Source organism: Neovison vison, chromosome 14, assembly GCF_020171115.1.
Source record: "Neovison vison isolate M4711 chromosome 14, ASM_NN_V1, whole genome shotgun sequence".
In the NCBI taxonomy this organism is placed as follows: domain Eukaryota; kingdom Metazoa; phylum Chordata; class Mammalia; order Carnivora; family Mustelidae; genus Neogale; species Neogale vison.
The window spans coordinates 18,514,184-18,533,115 of NC_058104.1; the positions used below are offsets into that span (position 1 = coordinate 18,514,184).

The following is an 18,932-nucleotide window of genomic DNA, read 5'->3' on the forward strand; positions in this document are numbered from 1 at the left end:
CACCAGGCCCTTCACCAAATGACCAGACCAAGAGAATCACCAACCTACCAACAAGTTTACAAAAATATTCTTCTTGACTCTATCATACATGTGACCACATTCTTCAGGAATACTCATCACAGTAAGTATTTGGTAACTGGGCACGTGATGACAAGCTGGTGTCTGGTGACGTGAGCCTCAGGGCTGATGCAGGCAGCCATGAAACGGAAGGGGACACGGCCTGTGGTACTTCAGACGCAGGGATGGATGGTGCCGACCCCAGTGCGAGCTAGGACCATCCCCATCCAGACTGAGTGTGCTCTCTACAGAGTTCTTCCAAGGGTCATCTCACTCCTCAGAAATGCCTGGTCAACTTCGGTCGCACTTGCGGCTGACAGGAAGGTGCCAGTCACGACACTAACAGTTAGTGGGGACACAGGCCAGCCTTCGACCTTCCTGTGGGCTCTCCACTTGGCAGGAAGCGCGAGAGCAGAGTGACTCTGGAGGTCATGTGAGCTGCTCCCTGGGGTGGGGGTGGGGGGCTGAAGAAAGGGCTGTACTAATCAGACCCTGGACAGAAAGTCAAATGACCCTGACTGAGCACTTGCGATGCCTGAGCTTATGCCTGACATCAAGAGACGTTGTTCATTTTTCTCAATTCATAGTTTCCTGGTATTTGCAAAGTATCCTACTTTGGGCTTAGGCTATCTCCTGGCTGATATTTATTGCCAAAACAAAAGTTTAAGCAGGAGCAGGGATTTACACAGCTACTGAAGAGAATTCTAGACCAAGTCATTCTTCAAAGGCCCCAGCACCCGCATTCTCTGGGGGATCTTCAAGACACAGGTGTAGGATAAGATGAAAGAAGCAGACGTAAGCTCTTGAAAATACACAAACACTGTGATCACTACTAATGACAACACTCGCTTCCTAGCGTTCACCAGGCTTCCCAGTTCACGTACCGAAACCCCATTCCCGCCTGTGGAGCGATCTGAGCCGGAGTGATCAGTCCCCTGCTGTTCGCTTCCCCACAAGGACAAGAGGCCGCCCTGAGTGCAGGGGCAGAGGGACCAATCCGCCGATCAGGGCCAGTGAGCTCCCGCCATGGAACGCGAGGAGCCAGTGCACAGGGCTGTGGGAAGGGGAGCGTCTCTGCAGAAAAGCACTGGATTCACGAGGCTTCACTCTGCTCGGTCATTTCAAGTCCTGACCCCTTGGGGATCAGAAACCAGATACAGAAGACAGAATCAGGAGGCAAACAAGAGTCGCGGGAAGACTTTGGAGCAGACACAGAGACACTGTTGGGACAGCGGGACAGCGGGACAGCGGGCTGCCAGCACCGCAGCAGTCAGAGGCGCCTGAAAACGTTATTCCCCGTCTGCATCGCCAGAGCAGCTTGTTTAAAACTGTAGAGTGTGGTTAAGAGAGTGACAAAGCCAGCAGCGGGGTGATTCTCCACTGCCCTCGAAGGAGCGGAGCGGTTGTGCGAGGAAGGACAGAAGAGTGACCGTGGACGCAGAGACTCCCGCCTCCTCAAAGGGACTCTGCCCAGGAAGACTGGATGGGGCCAGGAGTCAGTCGCCGACGCGGGGGTCCACAGCACACCCTGAGACACAGAGAAACCCAAAGACGCAAAGAGGGCCCCGCAAGGGCGGCTGATGGCTCCGAGTGGCTAGAGTGCGGGCAGGGACCGGGAGCCCGCAGCCGTCCAGGGCGTGCAGGCCTCCACCCGCCACGTTCTCCTCCTGGGACAGACCAGGATCAGCCTCGATCTGGGGGCCTTGCCTGAAGCCTGCACTTCAGACTCCTGTGACATGGGGACCACTGTGAACCCTAACATACTCTCGTGAGCGACTTTAAATAAGCAATACCCTGATTTCCTGTGTCACGACTTTAAGAATGGGGATATCTCCATAACACAGTTCTAAGTTTTTCTAAAAAAAAAAAAAAGCCCCAAACCGAACAATTAGAACCACCACCTCCCCCTCCCAAGAGCTTCCTATAAGAAAGAACCCTACAGCAGACTACATCTGGGAGCCCCACAGGACAGTCCACGGGGAACCTGAGGAGGGAGTCCCTTTGGTCACCAAACTTTCTCAGAGTAGACAGACCCAAGACATGTCCCACATCTTAAAAACGCACCTTTAAAAACACTTAACACAGCGATGACCTGACAACTCCAGTCCCAGATGATGTCTGATGTCCCCCCTCCTCCCCAACTTTGTATGCTAGGACTTGTTCAGATGAAAATGGCAGCTAGACAGTACACCAGGAGTGACGGGGCCTCCTCTTCAGGGCACCGCCCAGGAACTACGTCCCCACCTCTGCCTCCTCACGCGTCCTTGTGCACAGCCCCCCTTCAACATGGCCTACAGGGACCCCCATCCCAGTCCACAGAAAGATGACCCGACCTCTACCCCAACTCAAATCTGCACCTGTTCTTTTGTCAGTAAAATTTAAATAATTAAAAAAACAAAAAACAAAACAAAAACAAAAACAAAACAACCCCCCCAGAACAAACAAAAAACCCAACAACAACAACAAACCCCCCAAAAAAGCCTTCTACCCATGAAAGCTGTTCTGGAAAACTACACAGTGAATATATATGTTTAACTGTTACGTCACTCCTATTAATTCAAATTATAAACAAGTAAAATGGCATAAACACTGTATTTTATTAGATCTAAATCAATCTTGACTATTTCTAAAACACAGCCCGATTTCAGAGATACTACAAATCTGAAAAAAGAGTGCATCTCAGAATCACGAAACACCCTAATAACATGGTGAAATTTCTAACAAACTTAAATAATCTGTAGAAAGTTAAGAAACTGTAGAAAGTTTAGAAATCATAAACTGCTATAACATACATTTGAGAATTTGGGAAAATGTGCCAGTTTGCTTTGAAATATTATCCTGAGAATCTATAAGCCCTCAAAAACAACCCCACCTGCACCAGGGGCCTGGAGCCCCCCCCTCTTCTAGAGCCCCCCAGCACATCCCAGAGGATAATGACAGTTGGGAACCCTGAGGGGGACAGAACATATCCACAGGCCTCTTCGTCCCGCAGACTGACCCGCATGTTCTGGGTACACTCTTCTGCCCTGGTGCCTGACTCACCATCTCCTCCTGTTCGTGTTCCCTGTCCCAATCCCATCACCTGGATCGTCCTCCACCCATCTCCCCTGCGGCGCTCTCATTCCCTGTGGACTGGGACAGCGGATGCCCTGCCGTATGCCCACCTGTTTGCCTGATGCCCCCTCACACGGACACCTCACAAGCATCTCAAAAGAACACATGTGAAGTGCAATTACAAATGCACCCCCTCCCCCCGCTTGCCGACCACCTCGTTCTCCCTGCTCTCCGGTCTGTCCCTCCCCCAGCTCTGTACATGGTTCCCCCAAGCACCAAGTCACCTTATGTAGTGGCCCCACACTTCTGTTCCAGTGGCAAATCTTCTCTGCCCTCCTGCCCCTTTCTCTGTGATCAAGTGCGCCCTCTAGTCAAGACCACCGCAGTGACCCCTGCCACCCAAAGCCCTCCCAGAGCTGGCTCCTGCTTGGCCCCCACATTCCAGTACACCGCTCTCCACTCAACCTTGAGAGTCCCCTTTCCCGCTGGCTGCCTGCTGGTCCCTATCCAAGCCAATGCTCTCCCAGTGCCCCCTGGTTTCTGTGGCTTCTGCTCATCTTTTGACCCTGCCCTGATATGTCCTTCCTTGGTTTGGCCCAAGGAGGTCCCTGTGTCAACCTCAGTCACTGCTTGCTCCTCAGACCTGCTAGGGCAGTTTATATTTTATGATTATTTGTTTTCCATCACCACCAACGAAATTTCATGAAAGGGGGTGAGCTCACTCAAACCTGTATCATGGGGCACGTGGGCCAGGAGACAGTGTTCACCAAATGGGGTGGATTAAAGGGATGGCCACATCCCCTTCCTTTCTCAACTACCTGGGGATGCTGGAATCCTCCACAATCTAGGAGAGGAGAAAAGCAAGCGCTCCATGATCAATGACTGAGTAGCTTAAAATTATTCCATGAAGAGCCTGACCAGGGCATCAGGTATTGCGGCACCAGAGCCCCGACCTGAACTGTTTGGTACCCCAGCTTGAGCTGGGTTTTAAAAGATTATTCCCCAAAGGATGACCAAAAAACAAAACAAACACAAGTAAGATCAAGGCTTCATATCCAAAACACTCAGTTTTTGCTACCTTCTCTCCCTCACTCTGGGGAAAAAACTCAAATCCACAGATTCCAAGGGGTCAGATATAGTTTAGAAAATTTAAGGTAACTACAACACATGCTCAAGGAAGCAATGTAAACACAGGCAAGCATTCCCAATTTAGCTCAGGGCTGCTAAAACATGATACCAGGCATTATTTTTAAATTTTTTTGAAGATTTTATTTATTTATTTGACAGGCAGAGAGAGGGGGAAGCAGGCTCTCGCGGAGCTCAATCCCAGAACCCTGAGATCATGACCTGAGCCGAAGGCAGAGGCTTTAACCCACTGAGCCACCCAGGTGCCCTGATACCAGGCATTATTAAAAAGAGTTTTAGACTTTGCAAACAGGAGCTACATAGCCTTGAACAAATAAAAACCCCTCAAAGCCCTCAACTTCCTCATCTGTAAACTGGGACATATAACAACATCTTTTAAGAGGTTATAAAAATAAGGTAAACTGAGGGCATGAAAACTAAGGCATAAAACGTGCACTGGCTGTCCCATGTCTCTGCCAGTACCCTCTGGTTCCCATCCCAATAGCACCAAGGCTGCCGACTGGGCCACGCTCCCTCACAGACACACATGCTGGCAAAGTCAGCCCCGTGCATGCCAGGTGAATGTGTGAGGACAGCATTCCTGCCTGCCCTCCAAAGATACCTTCTGGGGCTCTCTGTCAAAGTCTGTGATACCCCTGTGGGGCAGTGGTACCTAGGCAAAGAGTACAGCTCTATAAACCAAAGTACTTCCTCAGTTTACCCTGATGATCCGATGAGGCTGTTGGGGGAGGAATGGAGTAAGAGAGAGCAGAGTTGGAAGAGCAAGGAAAAGAAAAAGTTAGGGACGGAGGGGGCTCGATGTCACACACACGGAGGACGGAGTGCTAGTGCTACTGCCTTCCCAGAGCAGGTGTTCTCTCACCCGGGGTGACTGTGGGGAAAGAGGAAGGGCTGTGAGCACCTGGTGGGTGAGGGGCACAATACACAGGAATGGCCCTCACGACAGACAAAGATCGAGCCCCAAATGTCAACAGTGCCGAGGGAGAAAGAAGACCTGACCCAGACCAAAGGGCTGTCCCCACTGTCCCCACCAGCCCTGGCACAGGTGAAGGGAAACGGAAGCCTCTCCCCAGTCCAGAATGACCCTGCCCCTAACATGCACGGTGCTGCCAGGCATTCGGTCCCATGAACAGAGGCAGGCAGGGGGACTGACGGCAAAGGGACTCTGCCGGCGAGCTGCGGGTCAAGCAGAGAGGGGGTGGAAATGGGCTGGGGAAGATCTGAAAAGAGAGAAGGGAGCAAAACATAAGGCAGGGTTTCCCACACTCCAAAACACAGACTGTCTGTACAGAAGCACCCACTCTCATCTGGCCGAGCTGAGGGGACGATCACCTGCCCTCGAGTCCACCCAAGGAGACTGGAGAAGGAAGAGCAGAAGAGTGTGGGTGCTGGCTCCCAGCCTGCAGCCCCAGAGCTCAGAGGAGCTGCCCCAGGGAGCAGAGGCGTTGATTCAGGTTCTGGCTCCAACAGAATGTTACGGCAAGGACAGCAGCAAATCAAGGCAGGTTATGGGGAGACGATCAGAAGAAATAAAGTAGTAAAAACCTTAAATAGCTTGAGAACATACTTTACTACTTGAACCCCCCTCCTTTTTTTTAAAAGAAGGAAGGATGTAACGAGGACAACACCTGATCAGGACACCTTGCTCTTACCCCATTTTCTGATTTTACCAAAAACTAAGAGTAAGCCACCCCCACCCCCAACCCACTTCCAACAGCCTCACAACTGTAAGCACTGTAAGCACTGTCAATCTCTTAGTCGTGACAACCGTACCAGGGTCACATAAGATGCTAACCTCAGGAGAAGCCAAGTGACAGACACACAGAATTCTCTGTGTATCTTTACAGACAAAATAAAGAAAAAGTTTTTAAAAATCAAAAGACAAACCAAAGATGATGCTTTTCTGAACACAATCCCTGGCTTTGTTCTGGGCCTTTCGAAGCTGCCACTGCACAGCTATGTGGATGGCAAACTTGGGAGGGCAGGTCCCCCCTGCAAGCCCAGAGAGGGGGACAGTGGCCTTGACTGACCACCAAAGGCACATCAGATCTTCAGTCCCTAAGTGTGCGCAGTGAAGTCTGACAAAAGAACACACTTGCCCCTCAGGGTTTACAATTTTAGAAGATTCCATTTTGCAGGGCAAAAGGAGCTATTTTCCCATTACTATCTTGGTTCGTTAGGCTGGGAGGCTCTAAGACTAGCTCCTCTCTTACGGATGGGAAATCTCAGAAGAAGAAACACACATGAAACTCTCTATCAGGACGGATATGGGGCGCCTAGGGGGCTCAGTCAGTCAAGCGCCACCTTTGGCTCGGGTCATGATCCCAGGGTTCTGGGATCGAACCCCACATCGGGCTCCCCACTCAGCGGGGAGCCTGCTTCTCCCTCTGCCCGCTGTTCCCTCACTCTAACAAATAAGTAAATAAATTCTTGGGCGCCTGGGTGGCTCAGTGGGTTAAGCCGCTGCCTTCGGCTCAGGTCATGATCTCAGGGTCCTGGGATCAAGTCCCGCATCGGGCTCTCTGCTCAGCGGGGAGCCTGCTTCCTCCTCTCTCTCTCTGCCTGCTTCTCTGCCTACTTGTGATCTCTCTCTGTCAAATAAATAAAATCTTTAAAAAAAAAAAAAAAAAGTAAATAAATTCTTAAAAAAAAAAAAGGACGGACGGACACGACCCCCTCACCTCCCAGGCGCACAACACCGATTCGTGTTCTCCAGACAGCGTCAGCACTAACAGGAAGAGCAAGAAGAGCCCAGCCTTCTGTATCCGTGTGACTGCGTTAACGCCCCCCGCACAGAGGGAGCCGGGAGGACCGGCTGAGGCACGACTGCCGGCTCAGCAAAGGAAAGCGCTCAGCGACACAGTGCTCCCCGGCAGTGTCTCTCTTCCCCTCACCCATGACACATGTCCAGCGGACACGCGCCAGCACACCCACCGGAGACCACAGCCTGAGGGCCAAGGGCAACCTACCATGTTTGGCACGTTGGTGACTGAAGCATTCTTGATGTCTGTAGGGAAGGGAGGCAAACTGTTCACCATGCTCTGTTTGCTGGATAACTGGGGGTTCACTCCAGGGGCTCCCATCTGCTGCCCTCCAGTCTGACTGAAGGGTTGTCCGAACGGACTTGTGTTACCAGTTATTCCCATCTGAAACAGAGAAAGGCAACATGAGCGGTCACGACACAGTCACGTACAAAAAGAAGGGCCTCAGAAATGCTCACTCTGACTCGCTGAAGCAAAAATCATTACTTCTTGTGAAACCCTCATTTTCATTCTAAATCGAAGGCTTATTCTCCAGGTTCCACTGGGATTATGAACAGAGCAAACTGCTCCAGTGGCTACACACTAAGAAGACCCAGAAGCCGCTCCTGACAGCTCCACCTGCCCCTCCTGAACCATCGTCCCAAGAGCCAGCGCCTCTCCACCCTCACCGCAGCCGGACTCCTCCTCCTCACACCCCCACGCCCGGAAAGTGGCAGCAACACGTTAAGAAAATCATCTGGAAAACAAGAGCTTCCAGAACCACTGACAAAGGGGACTTCCTGGAGTTTAATCCTGAACCACTCCGAGTAACTACTTTCTGTCAAGTTCCCTCATCACACTGAAACTTTGTTTCCATTGGTTCAAAATCTGCAGTAGGCAGGATGACTCTGGGATTCACTCTAAAATAATCCCAGGAGGCAAGGAGGTAGTGGCAAGAGAAGGGCCTAGAAAAAAAGTGACTGGTGCAACTGGCTGTATGTTCTTAACTCCTCTAACAGGTGTTACAGGTGTGTGTCTCTGTGGGGGGGCTGTTACACTACCTTCTCTAATATAACAAGTCTCAGGGCTCCATAAAGTTTTTTTTTTCCCCCCTTAAATTAGTGAAATAAAATCCCTCTCTCTGTCAAATAAATAAATAAAATCTTTAAAAAAAAAAGAAAGAAAGAAAGAAAGAAAACCTACAGTAGCTAAAAGCAAGAGTAGGCAGGAGGAGCCCCTCTCTAGGCCTCCCTCAGCTCCTGCCCCTGGCCGGAGCCCTGTGTCAACACCCCGTCCCACCTGCCACTCTGGAGGGACCGGCTTCTCTGGTCGCCTGCCCCGGCTTTTTCTGCAAGTTCTAATATCCTACCCGTTGCCCGGTGTCTTGGTGAGATGTTTGGAAACGGAGAGGAAGGGGGTCCTCTGAGAAAGCGCCTCCTAGGAAGAGGGCTCCCCATATCAAGAGACCGTGGCTCGGCTCTCCAGGCCGACCCCACATGGGGACCACTGCTGCGGGGCAACTTCCATTCCCTCCTCCTGTGCACCCTGATCTCGCCTGTAAGACGACTGTCTTGAACAAGAAGAATCACATTATTTCCTTAAGCTCTAAGATTTTAGGTTGCAAACAAACCAACGCTCACCACAGCTGGTCTCTTTCAGCTGAAATGTCCGCATAAAAACACAAATAAAGACAAACTAGTGTAACCAAGAAGATCTTGCTCCCAAGCACGTCCGTGTGTGCAGGTGGCTTCCAGGCCTGGTCCTCACCATTGACATTTTCACCATTTTGAAAGGAACACATTCCAGTTGCCACTTTTGCCCTACTTGATTTCCTTGAGTAAATGGAAACAAATTTAAATTCCACTAAACTTCAGGGACGCCTGGGTGGCTCAGTTGGTTAAGCCGCTGCCTTCGGCTCAGGTCATGATCCCAGCGTCCTGAGATCGAGTCCCACATTGGGCTCCTTGCTCAGTGGGAGCCTGCTTCTCTATCTGCCTCTGCCTGCCACTCTGTCTGCCTGTGTTCACTCTGACAAATAAATAAATAAAATCTTTTCTAAATAAATAAATAAATAGATTCCACTGAACTTCAAATTCAACCTGAGTAACTGAAACAAACACAAATTTTTCTCAAAGACCAGTAATCAGCCTCAACTTTTCAGCTCAGCTGATTTAACCAAAGCAACACGGTAGCTCAGGAAACTTAATGGGCATTTCTGATTCTTGACTAGGTTCTTTCAGTTGTTATCTGAAACTCTGAAGAAATGAAGCACGAACTTTTATTTTCAAAAAGCATTACCCCAAATTAACTCCATGTAGTAATTATTTCTCTCACAATTTGTGTTTTATTGAATAAAATCAAACCCTGTTCTTAGTGACCCAAAAATTTGCAGGAAAAAAATATAGTTAGGATTTCTACTTCCTGGATTTCATTTAAAATTTCTCTCCTTAGAACCATGTGTGCTGAAGGCATGTGTACCATTCACACCTCCACGAACCAGCCCTGTCCTGACGGTTCGCCAGGATTTCCTGAGCGCCCGCAAGAGCCATGCCTGGGTTTGAGCACGTGTAGATGCAACTTCCCCACCGTCATGCAGCACACCCTTTAGAGCCACCAATTTGACAAACAAGATAATCAATGTTGTCGTAGAAGTTTCTAGCATCAACAAATCAAAGTGGGCAACAGCTAGAGGGTGGGAAGGAAAAGTAACTATTCTCCTACTCACACCAACTGTCCAAGGTTGTCACCCCTTTGGTGCAGAGGGAAGTAAAGAGGCCAATGAACTCACAAAGGACTTCTGTGAGTCTCAAAGTTCACCCAACTTGTTCTGAAAAACCCATTTCTAGAATTGTCTTGCCAGGGTGAAGATGAAGTGGGTAGATGGTCTGGTCAGCTACGTTACTACTTGCCTGGTGAGACTCTGGGCAAAGCACTTCCTAGCTGGTTGACCCAAGTGTTTCAGAGTGTTTGATGTACTCTGACAGAGCTCTCTCTCTTTCCTTTAAAGATTACTTATTATTTATTTGTCAGAGAGAGAGAAAGGACAGAGAGCACAAGCAGGGGGGAGAAGCAGGCAGAGGGAGAAGCAGGCTCCCTCCTGAGCAAGGAGCCCATATGGGACTCGATCCCAGGATCCTGGGTTCGTGACCGGAGCTGAAGGCAGATGCTTGCTTGACTAAGCCACTCCAGGTGTCCCACTGTGACAGATTTCTTGTTACTTTTTCTTCTTGACCATCCAATCAACAATGAGGGAAACCATCTCAACATGGTTTTGATCCTCACAGGGCAAGAACCAAGGCAAAGTCAAAGATCACAGATGGCAAGTAAGCAATGTTCAGCTCAGGGGGGACCATACATTTAAAAAAAACAGGGAGGAAATGCCACTCCTCAGTCTCTGACAACAGAGGTGGAGCACAGTCCAGGCTGCCTGCGTGAAGTCAGGCTCTGCTCCCTCAGTCCACAGCCAGCTCCAGGCTAACCCTAATCAGTCAAAGCAAACAGGAAAACCAGTGGACAGTCCTGCAAAGGGCAGCCGCTACCCACCTACCCCATCTTAACAGAACCTGGCAGAACTGAAGGCTACTCTCCAGTCCTCGTCTGTAGTTTGGGCTAAAAGCTATTTGCTTCTAGAGATTGGTAGATTTCTGAATTCCTGTTTTATATATATTCTCCTTTGATCAGACTAAATACATGTGGTCCCGAGTCTAGGCTAACACACATTTTTAGCACCAAGGCTCACAATGAAGTTGTAAAATCAAAATGTCAAATTCCAATAAACATCTACATACTTCCCAACAGTTAACAATTTTGTAAACTCGGCTTTATTTGCAACTAAAGTTCACCAGGATCCGGGTTAAGCTGCTAGAGAACTACCATAAAATTCAAAAGGCAGAACAGCAAAAATAGGCAACCGTTCAACTGATGGTGAAATTTATTAATGTATGAATAAATTAAAGCCTATGGAATTAATATCTATATCCTGCCTCATTCAGCAACAGCCCACACCTGTTAACTCTATTCTTTTGGAGCTCCTTTAAGGACTGAATTCAAGTTCAATCTCAAGAAATGGGAAAAGTGAACGAGTTAATAAGTACCTTAAAAAAGGCAAGCTCTCCTATAATGAAATCTGAATTAAATAATGCCGTATAGGTCTACCACATTTTCCCATGAAAAAACATTCCTGTAGCCAGGTGGATCACTCTCTGGAAAACCCACTCATTCTGTCTGTGACTCACTTCAACGAGAGAGTAAGACGTGGAAATGGCCGTCCCTGGACACAGGAATGCACCAACTAGATAAGGGAGAGAAAATTGCTAGTGCCAGATCCAGAGGCCTACCCACCTCCCACTCCACAGGGATGTGGATTATTTATTAGCCAAAGCAGGACTCTAAAGCTTGAGATCTGAAAAGAAAATCTCTCTTTAGAGTTTAGTTCAAGAAACCTAAACAAGGCGCACCTGGGTGGCTCAGTACGTTAAAGCCTCTGCCTTTGGCTCAGGTCACGATTCCAGGGTCCTGGGATAGAGCCCCGTGCCGGCTCTCTGCTCAGCCAAGTGGTCTGCTTCTCCCTCTGCCTCCACAGCCCCCACCCCACCCCCACCCCCATTCAGAAAAAAAAAGAGAAGGAGAAATGTGAACAATACCTATCACTGAAACAGGGTGTGAAGCAAATTGTGGTAACAGTGCCTGGCCCGTCAGTCAAAACCTGCTATGGTCCTAAGCTGTCTGGCAAGCAGGTGAGTGACAGCCATCTACAGAAGGACAGGAAAGACATGCACTACAGGTATACTGTGGAAAGTACAAGACACTGTATGAGTCTATAGCATTATTCGTCGTAACAATAGTTACTGTGCTCTTGGGCCCTAGCATGCAGTAGGTGCTCACTTAGCATCTGGGGAAGGAACTAAATAAATGAACCCTCTAAGAGACAGCTGCTCAGAGTAGCAGAGACCCCAGCGTCAGCCCTGAAGGCAGATGCAACTAAAGAACTGGGGGCCAGTCCCCGCTGGCTGGAGGTGCACTGGGAAAGGCAGCAGGGACAGTGTCCCTTCTACCTTCTCAATAGCCATCACGGTAGACAGGAGGACAGAGCAGACAGGCAGCCGGCTGGCCATGCTGAATTCCAGCACGGGACCACGCCCTCCGGAGCTGGTCTCACAGAAGCATTTGAGCTCCATGTGATACTGCGTCACACACAGGAGCCACGCCCGGCTGGAAAGCAGGGCCTCTGTGCTACACCTACTGGGCCAGTAAAGCCCTGGCTTTGAGGCAAGGCTCCAGGCCGTGCCCACCATCCACCCCCCACCACCCCCAACCTGGCCCAGGGCTTCCCACTGGTGCAAGGAAACACTGCTCTATTAGCCTGGGGGGTTGCCAGTGGCCGCAAACAACCCCTCTGCTGACCTTGGCATGTGGGACAAATATTTCATTTTCTATTTGTGTCACGATATGACAACTATCAACATATAGCACTAAAAACACAAGCTCTGGTCTCCCCTCAAAACAGCAACTCTCTCCACTACACTAACCCTAAGAACATCTTTATGTTCACCTAATCAAATAAGGTACTAAACTAAAAAAGTACCAACTAGGGGGGTTTAAAGATAAGTAACATTGACAGTAGATATTTCCTCCCAAAGTAGGTTTCTACAACAGTGGCAAGCCAGGGACCCATGTTCTTGCTCCCTGGCATCCCCTGAAGGTTAAGGATGCCTGCCCTCGGGGAAGAAAACTCCTCACTGCCTGGCCCTCTCCATTCTCAGGGAAGGGCAAGCTCTCCCCACGCCTGCCACATACCGGGCTTTGCCAGTAGACAGTCTCCAATCCAAAGACGTCAACCGCTCATGGAAACAACCGCCCTCACCAGTGAACTATCCCCAGTTTTCATCTCCAAACATCCTCTTTTCAACATACACTCTCAGGAAGGATCAGCTCATAACCATGTATGAGCTAAAAGCCTGATGGGACGATGCAGTGGGACCAGCTAAGAATATCTGGGACAGGAGAGACAGCAGACGCGGGACAGGCGCGGAGGAAAGACGCTTCCACTGCGTGATGTCACTCAGAGGCAGCCAGGCCTTCGGAAAGGTTTTAAGTGGCAACAAACGCGGAGTTTCATGTGGTTTCGACGAGACCACTAAACACATTCTTTTTCTAAAGCTGAATTCTTCGGCAGTTTTCCTCGCACCCTGACATACACTTAAAACCACACAACTCAGCGCAGCACTCAGAGAAGTACTGCTATGGGGGGCATTACTGACGGTGCTTAGGAAACACACAGAAACGGAACAGAGTACGACCCTACTAGGGACAAAGGGATGGATTAGAATTTTCTTTTCTTTTCTAAGATTTTATTTATTTATTTGAGACAGGGAGAGGGAGAGAGAGAACACTAGTAGGGTAAGGCAGAGAGGGAGAAGCAGACTCCCCACTGAGCAGGGAGCCCGACTCAACTCAGGGCTCGATCCCAGGACTCCAGGATTATGGTCTGAGCCGAAAGCAATCGCTCAACCAACTGAGCCACCTAGGCGTCCCAGGTTACAATTTTTAACTGCGAGGGCTTCAAAGAATATCTGGTTAAAACTTACCCTTTGTGGATGAGGACCGGCGGGGCAGGGGGCGAAAGCTGAGAAATACAGCAAATCAGCTGGAGAACTGACCCTGGCGCTCTCCACCACCTGGGTGCTTAGGCAGAACCGCGTGTCCCCCAGCTACACTTGGCCCGGCACACGCATGGCACGTGATACTGTTGGACAAGAAGGCTCAGTCCGCAAAGACCAGCCGGCATGGGCCAAAAAGCCAACCCCACGCCTGTTTTTGAAAAAACAAAACAAACTAAAGTTTTATTGGAACACAGACACAAACAGGATTTCATTTGGACAAGCAGCAGGCTAAAGTTAGGTGTATGAACTCAGGATATTTACCTGGTTTGAGGGGAGCTCTCTGCTAAGGGTGAGCTCTGTGATCTCAGGCAATTTAATTACACCTCTCTTTGCCTTGGCTGTACTGTCTCTGATGCAGATATAACAGCGCCTCCTCTTAGAGTTGAGAGAAGATAAAACAAACCCAAAACGTAAACCATGAGGAGGATGTCCTACTCTCGGGGCTTTATCGCTTGGTTTGGGGAGGAACAGTTTCATGTTAGATGGGATTTCTTTCAGAAGTTGCTTAGGGTAATAACAAAATAAATGAATGTTTTTCAGAGAGTGTGTGATAGTGGGGAGTGACTCAGTTTAGGATCAGAGAGAGGGGCCAGCTGGAGACAATGGCATTGGATTATGAAACATTTTCAGAGAAACATAGTAAGTTTGTGACAAACCCCATCGCGTGCATTTATCAGTTGTAGCGGTACTTGTAATGGGCCACTGTCTTCAAGCTGTCCTAGTAAACAACACACATTTCCAGTTCCCACTTCGGGTTGTTTTCTAGACTTAAAAACAATACTCAGAATGTTCATTTCAATCTTAATATATAGCATAAACAATAACAATGTACACCAACACACCCCAGGCCTAAACTTCCTGGGGTAGAATTTAAGCCAAACATGGAAGAATATGCCTACAAAGAAAAGAAACTGAGGGGACTCCTGCCTGTAAGCTGGCCATGACACAGCACCAGTGTTCCATCCGGACGTGGCTTCGACCCAGCCCGACAAGTTCACTGGCCCGAAGGGTCCAGCCTGTTTCTTCACATGCTGGCAAACACAGGAAGCCAAAGATTCACAAGAGAGGGCGTGGAAAGACCATGCAATTTCATACAACAAAAACTTGCCAAATAATTTAAAAGCCAGAAGAATTCGTTCTTTTCAATGATATAAAGAACCAGAACTAACCCAGAGTATGGCCATATCATTTGTAAAGCCCAAAGCATTTTCTCTTGGCAATCTACCGTGATTGGGAGAAAGCCAAGAAAAGCAGTGTTCGTGGAAAGACATGGCTGCATGCAGTTGTCTGCTATCACCCGCTTGCTCTTGGAATCCTTCCAGTACCTCAACTTGGCAAATAAAGAGTAAGCAGAAATATGCAACACATCGCAACGCCCGAGACATTGCCTGGCCTGTGCAGAGTTACCTGGAGCAAGAGAACTGGGCACAGGAGCGGCCCGACCCACCTCCTGGACTCGACTCTTACAGCGCCGCCAACCTGGAAATTATTCACTGAAATCTATAGCCCTCAACTCTGGACACTTCCCTTAGACCAATAAATCACAACTGGAAGATCGGTAAGAGTATTTAGTGACGCTCATGGTATTTCACTTGGATGATACATGACCAGAATGTGACTTAGGAACAATGGAAACTGCTAAAAGGAAGGTGATGGGACAGCAAATCACTGCCAAGGCTTTTGTGGCCTGAGGCCTCATCTGTATTCATCCAGAATTCACTCTAGAAGCTTCTAGCAACAAAACTGGTACCTTAACAGAGTTGGGGGTACTTCGGCATGTCACAGCAGTTAGATACCCCTGCTCTCCAGGGTGTGGCCCCTGACAGCTCACTGGCAAAAGCACCAGGCCAAGGTCAGTGGGACATGGTTGGCAATCGTGGCTCTGCACTCACCCGCTGTATGACAAACCTCTTGCCCCCTCTAAGTCTTAGTTCTCCTTGGATGTACAACATGGAGCAGTCAGATGACCACTAGGTGACCCTGAAAATTCCTTCTAAGCCTAAATCTGATGACTTTTTTTGGTTTTAAACAATCAGTGCTTGAATCGCTATGAGGTCCACACTCCTGGAAAGCCCAGCTGCTCACAGTGGGTGACAACTGGAGACTCGGAACTGAGCCAAGTGCCAGGACCTGTGAGGATCCAGAACACTGAGGACCTCTCTGCCACCCACACTGCACAGGGCCCAGGCCTTCCAAAGCTCTGCACCCTCAGTAGGTCACCATCCCACAGCAGGTCACAGATACAACAATCCCAGGTGGGGACAATGAAACTGCTATCAATTCCTTCCCCCGGTGCTCCCAAGTCCAAATATCTTCTCAGGTAGAGAAGCAGCCTCCTTAGGATTGAGTACTCCCTGAAAGCAAATTAAAGCCCACAGGAACCGTGGAGAGAAGAGAAAGAAGGAGAAGATGATAAAAGAGTAAGAGAGAAGGGACGCCTGAGTGGCTCAGTGGGTTAAGCCGCTGCCTTCGGCTCAGGTCATGATCCCAGGGTTCTGGGATCGAGTCCCACATCGGGCTCCTTGCTCGGCAGGGAGCCTGCTTCTCCCTCTGCCTCTGCCTGCCTCTCTGTCTGCCTGTGCTCACTCACTCTCTCTCCCTCTGTCTCTGACAAATAAATAAATAAAATCTTAAAAAAAAAAAAAAAAAGGAGTAAGAGGGAAAAGGGGAAAAAAGAAAAGCACTTTTTTTTACGAAGAGCGAATCCTGATGAAGAAGAGTTTACACTGCAGCTCTGCTGTGGCGCAATGGAAGAGACCCAGGCTCTCAGTGACCCAAGCTGCTAGCCCAAGCCCTCTGCAGGGAATGCGCAGGCACTTCCGGTCCCGCAAAAAGGGAGGCACCGGGGAGCGCAGAGAACAAGAAACAAGGCAATGTGCACAAGGGGAAGGGCAGGTGAAGGTGGGACTGAACCCACGAAGAAGGCTTTGGGGAAGTGGGCCCATGATTACTATATTAACAGAGAAAGAAAGTGGAGAAAAATTCAGAACATTATGGTCTTCTTCCACCTTGGGGCAGGAAAACAGATTAAGTGCTTCAAACAGCAAGGGTGGAACACAAGCCCCAGGACGCAGGCCCAATGACCCAAACCTGGGGCTTCCAGGGGCCTCCTCCTACCCAGTCTCTCAGGCCTCGGCTGCAAGATGAAATGAGGGGATAAAGTAAGGTGCTGCCCAGCTCAGGCAATGCCATAAATCTCAAACCACGAAACACACTCAAAGACAAAGCACTGTTTCACACATGTGACTCCACTTCTAACCAAACACTGAGCTGAGAGAATGCTAACGAAGTCCGCTCGGTGCAGCCCCACGTCTCCATCATGCCTACTGGGGATTCCGGTGAGGAGGTGAGCAGGCCTCGGAGGATGCCCAGAGTCACCTTCACGCGCCACACTCTGTACCCGCAGTCACAAGTGAGGTACTGGATAGCACGTGGAAGAGTGTGAAGGCCATGGAAGGCAGTCATGGCACAAGTAGAACTTCTTTTACTATAAAAACTCATTACTGACGAAGGGAAAATGTCCCTTGAGCATTAATTGTTAATGAAAGGCTACAAAACATATAACCCCTACAATCAGATGTGTGCACACACACACACAGCAAGAACAACACATTTCCTTTCTTTTCTTCTTAGGGAGCTCTACGTCCAACATGGGGCTCGAACTTACGACCCTGAGGATGAGGAGTCACAGACCAGCCAGGTGTCCTGAACACCAACATATTTAATAGTGGTAACTCTACAGAGTTTACAAGCAATTTTTAAAAGTTTTCTCTTAAATATTTTCTATATTATTCAAATTCTCTACTCAAGGGATTATTTCATCATAAGGAGTAAAGTTGTTTTTTAAGGCTATCCTCTACTCAGAATGCCTGGGTGGGTGGCTCAGTCAATTAAGCGTCTGCCTTCGGCTCGGGTCATGATCCCAGGGTCCCAAGATCAAGTCCCACGTGGGGCTGCTTAGCAGGGAGCCTGCTTGTCCCTCTGCCTCTGCCCCTCTTCCTGCTTCTGCTCAGGGGCTCTCTCTCACACACACACACAAATAAATAAATAAATAAACAAAATCTTAAAAACAAACAAACTATCCTTTACTCAGATATTCTGACTGCCCACAGTGATCACATGACCCACTGTTTGGCTGTCCATCTGTATTTGAAATATTAATTTAAGCTGTCATCAGACATTGATAAAACTAGGTAGATCAAACTGATTATGACTGCCAGAGATTACTCTTGGATGGTAATTTAATCAATTTCACCCTGGTTGTAACATGGCTAAGTTGTCACACTCTACTCTAATGGATTCTAGATGTGGCCAGAAAAAGCCTGAACAACGCTTAGCCACTCAGTCGTGTCCTACCACTCTCTGCAAAGAAGACTGAAGAGAGGAAAATACAGTCCAACAGCCATCAGGATATAAAAAGCTGCACACCTGCTCTACACGTTCAAACCTGGGAAACTGCACAGTGGGTTCCTGGTACAACAAAGGCACAATTACCCTGTTATCTGTACTTCGGTTCGTAACTCAGGCCATCAAGGCTACTGCTCCATTCGAACCCCTGTGGAACCTGAGCTCTGGAGAGCAACAGGCAGGAGACCGGATCACGAGGGATTGACCAGAATGTCTTTGGCTCCCAGGTTCAGACAACAAGGTGCGTTTGTAAGCAGAAAGTACTTGTTTGAGGAGGAGGTGATCCAGCAGCTATCCTGTCCACCCACCTCTCACTAAAGCCCACCTGCCTCCGACCTCAGCTCTGAGCAGTGATGCTCTGATCTTTGGGACAGTGGTCTGAAAGGCTGCAGCAACATGCATGCTTACTGACTGTGGGATGATGCTTCGTAAGCATCTTCCAGGAGGGAAACACTCTGGGGCGGTGGCGGTGCCCAGCATGCAGGACCGTGTCCTCCTGAGCCCAAGGAGAGACACAAGCTACAGGGGAATCAGACATGCGAGATAAGTGGCTGGCATGGACACGGAGTGCTAAGTGCAGTCTGAAGTGGGCAAAAGGGTCCTGGTCCGGGAGACAAATGGCTCAAGAGGTCACACGTGAACTGGGCTGAACAGTAACCGCGACTTCCAACTGTGGGAACTACTTCTGCATCCTCACTGCCCAGCGGAACACAGAAGACCCGCCAGGAAGGGGTCTGTGAACACACTAGAACCTAGAGAAGTTTTCATTCCTGCAGTTTCCAAGTCTACCTCTACTCACATATCCACAACAACAGGACGAGACGAGCAACCATCTGGCCAGGAGTCAACCGAGAGGTCTCAGGTA

General features: G+C 49.2%; 1 protein-coding gene across 3 annotated transcripts in view; it reads right to left on the reverse strand.

Annotated features, from left to right (window-relative positions):
* LOC122895878 (CREB binding protein) overlaps positions 1 to 18,932 on the reverse strand; it is a 124,679-nt gene that overhangs the window by 61,083 nt on the left and 44,664 nt on the right. For all 3 annotated transcript variants that reach the window (XM_044233649.1, XM_044233648.1, XM_044233647.1), the window contains exon 3: positions 7,227 to 7,403. In XM_044233649.1, coding sequence (XP_044089584.1) covers positions 7,227 to 7,403 — 177 coding nt within the window. The remainder of the gene's footprint in view (positions 1 to 7,226; positions 7,404 to 18,932) is intronic.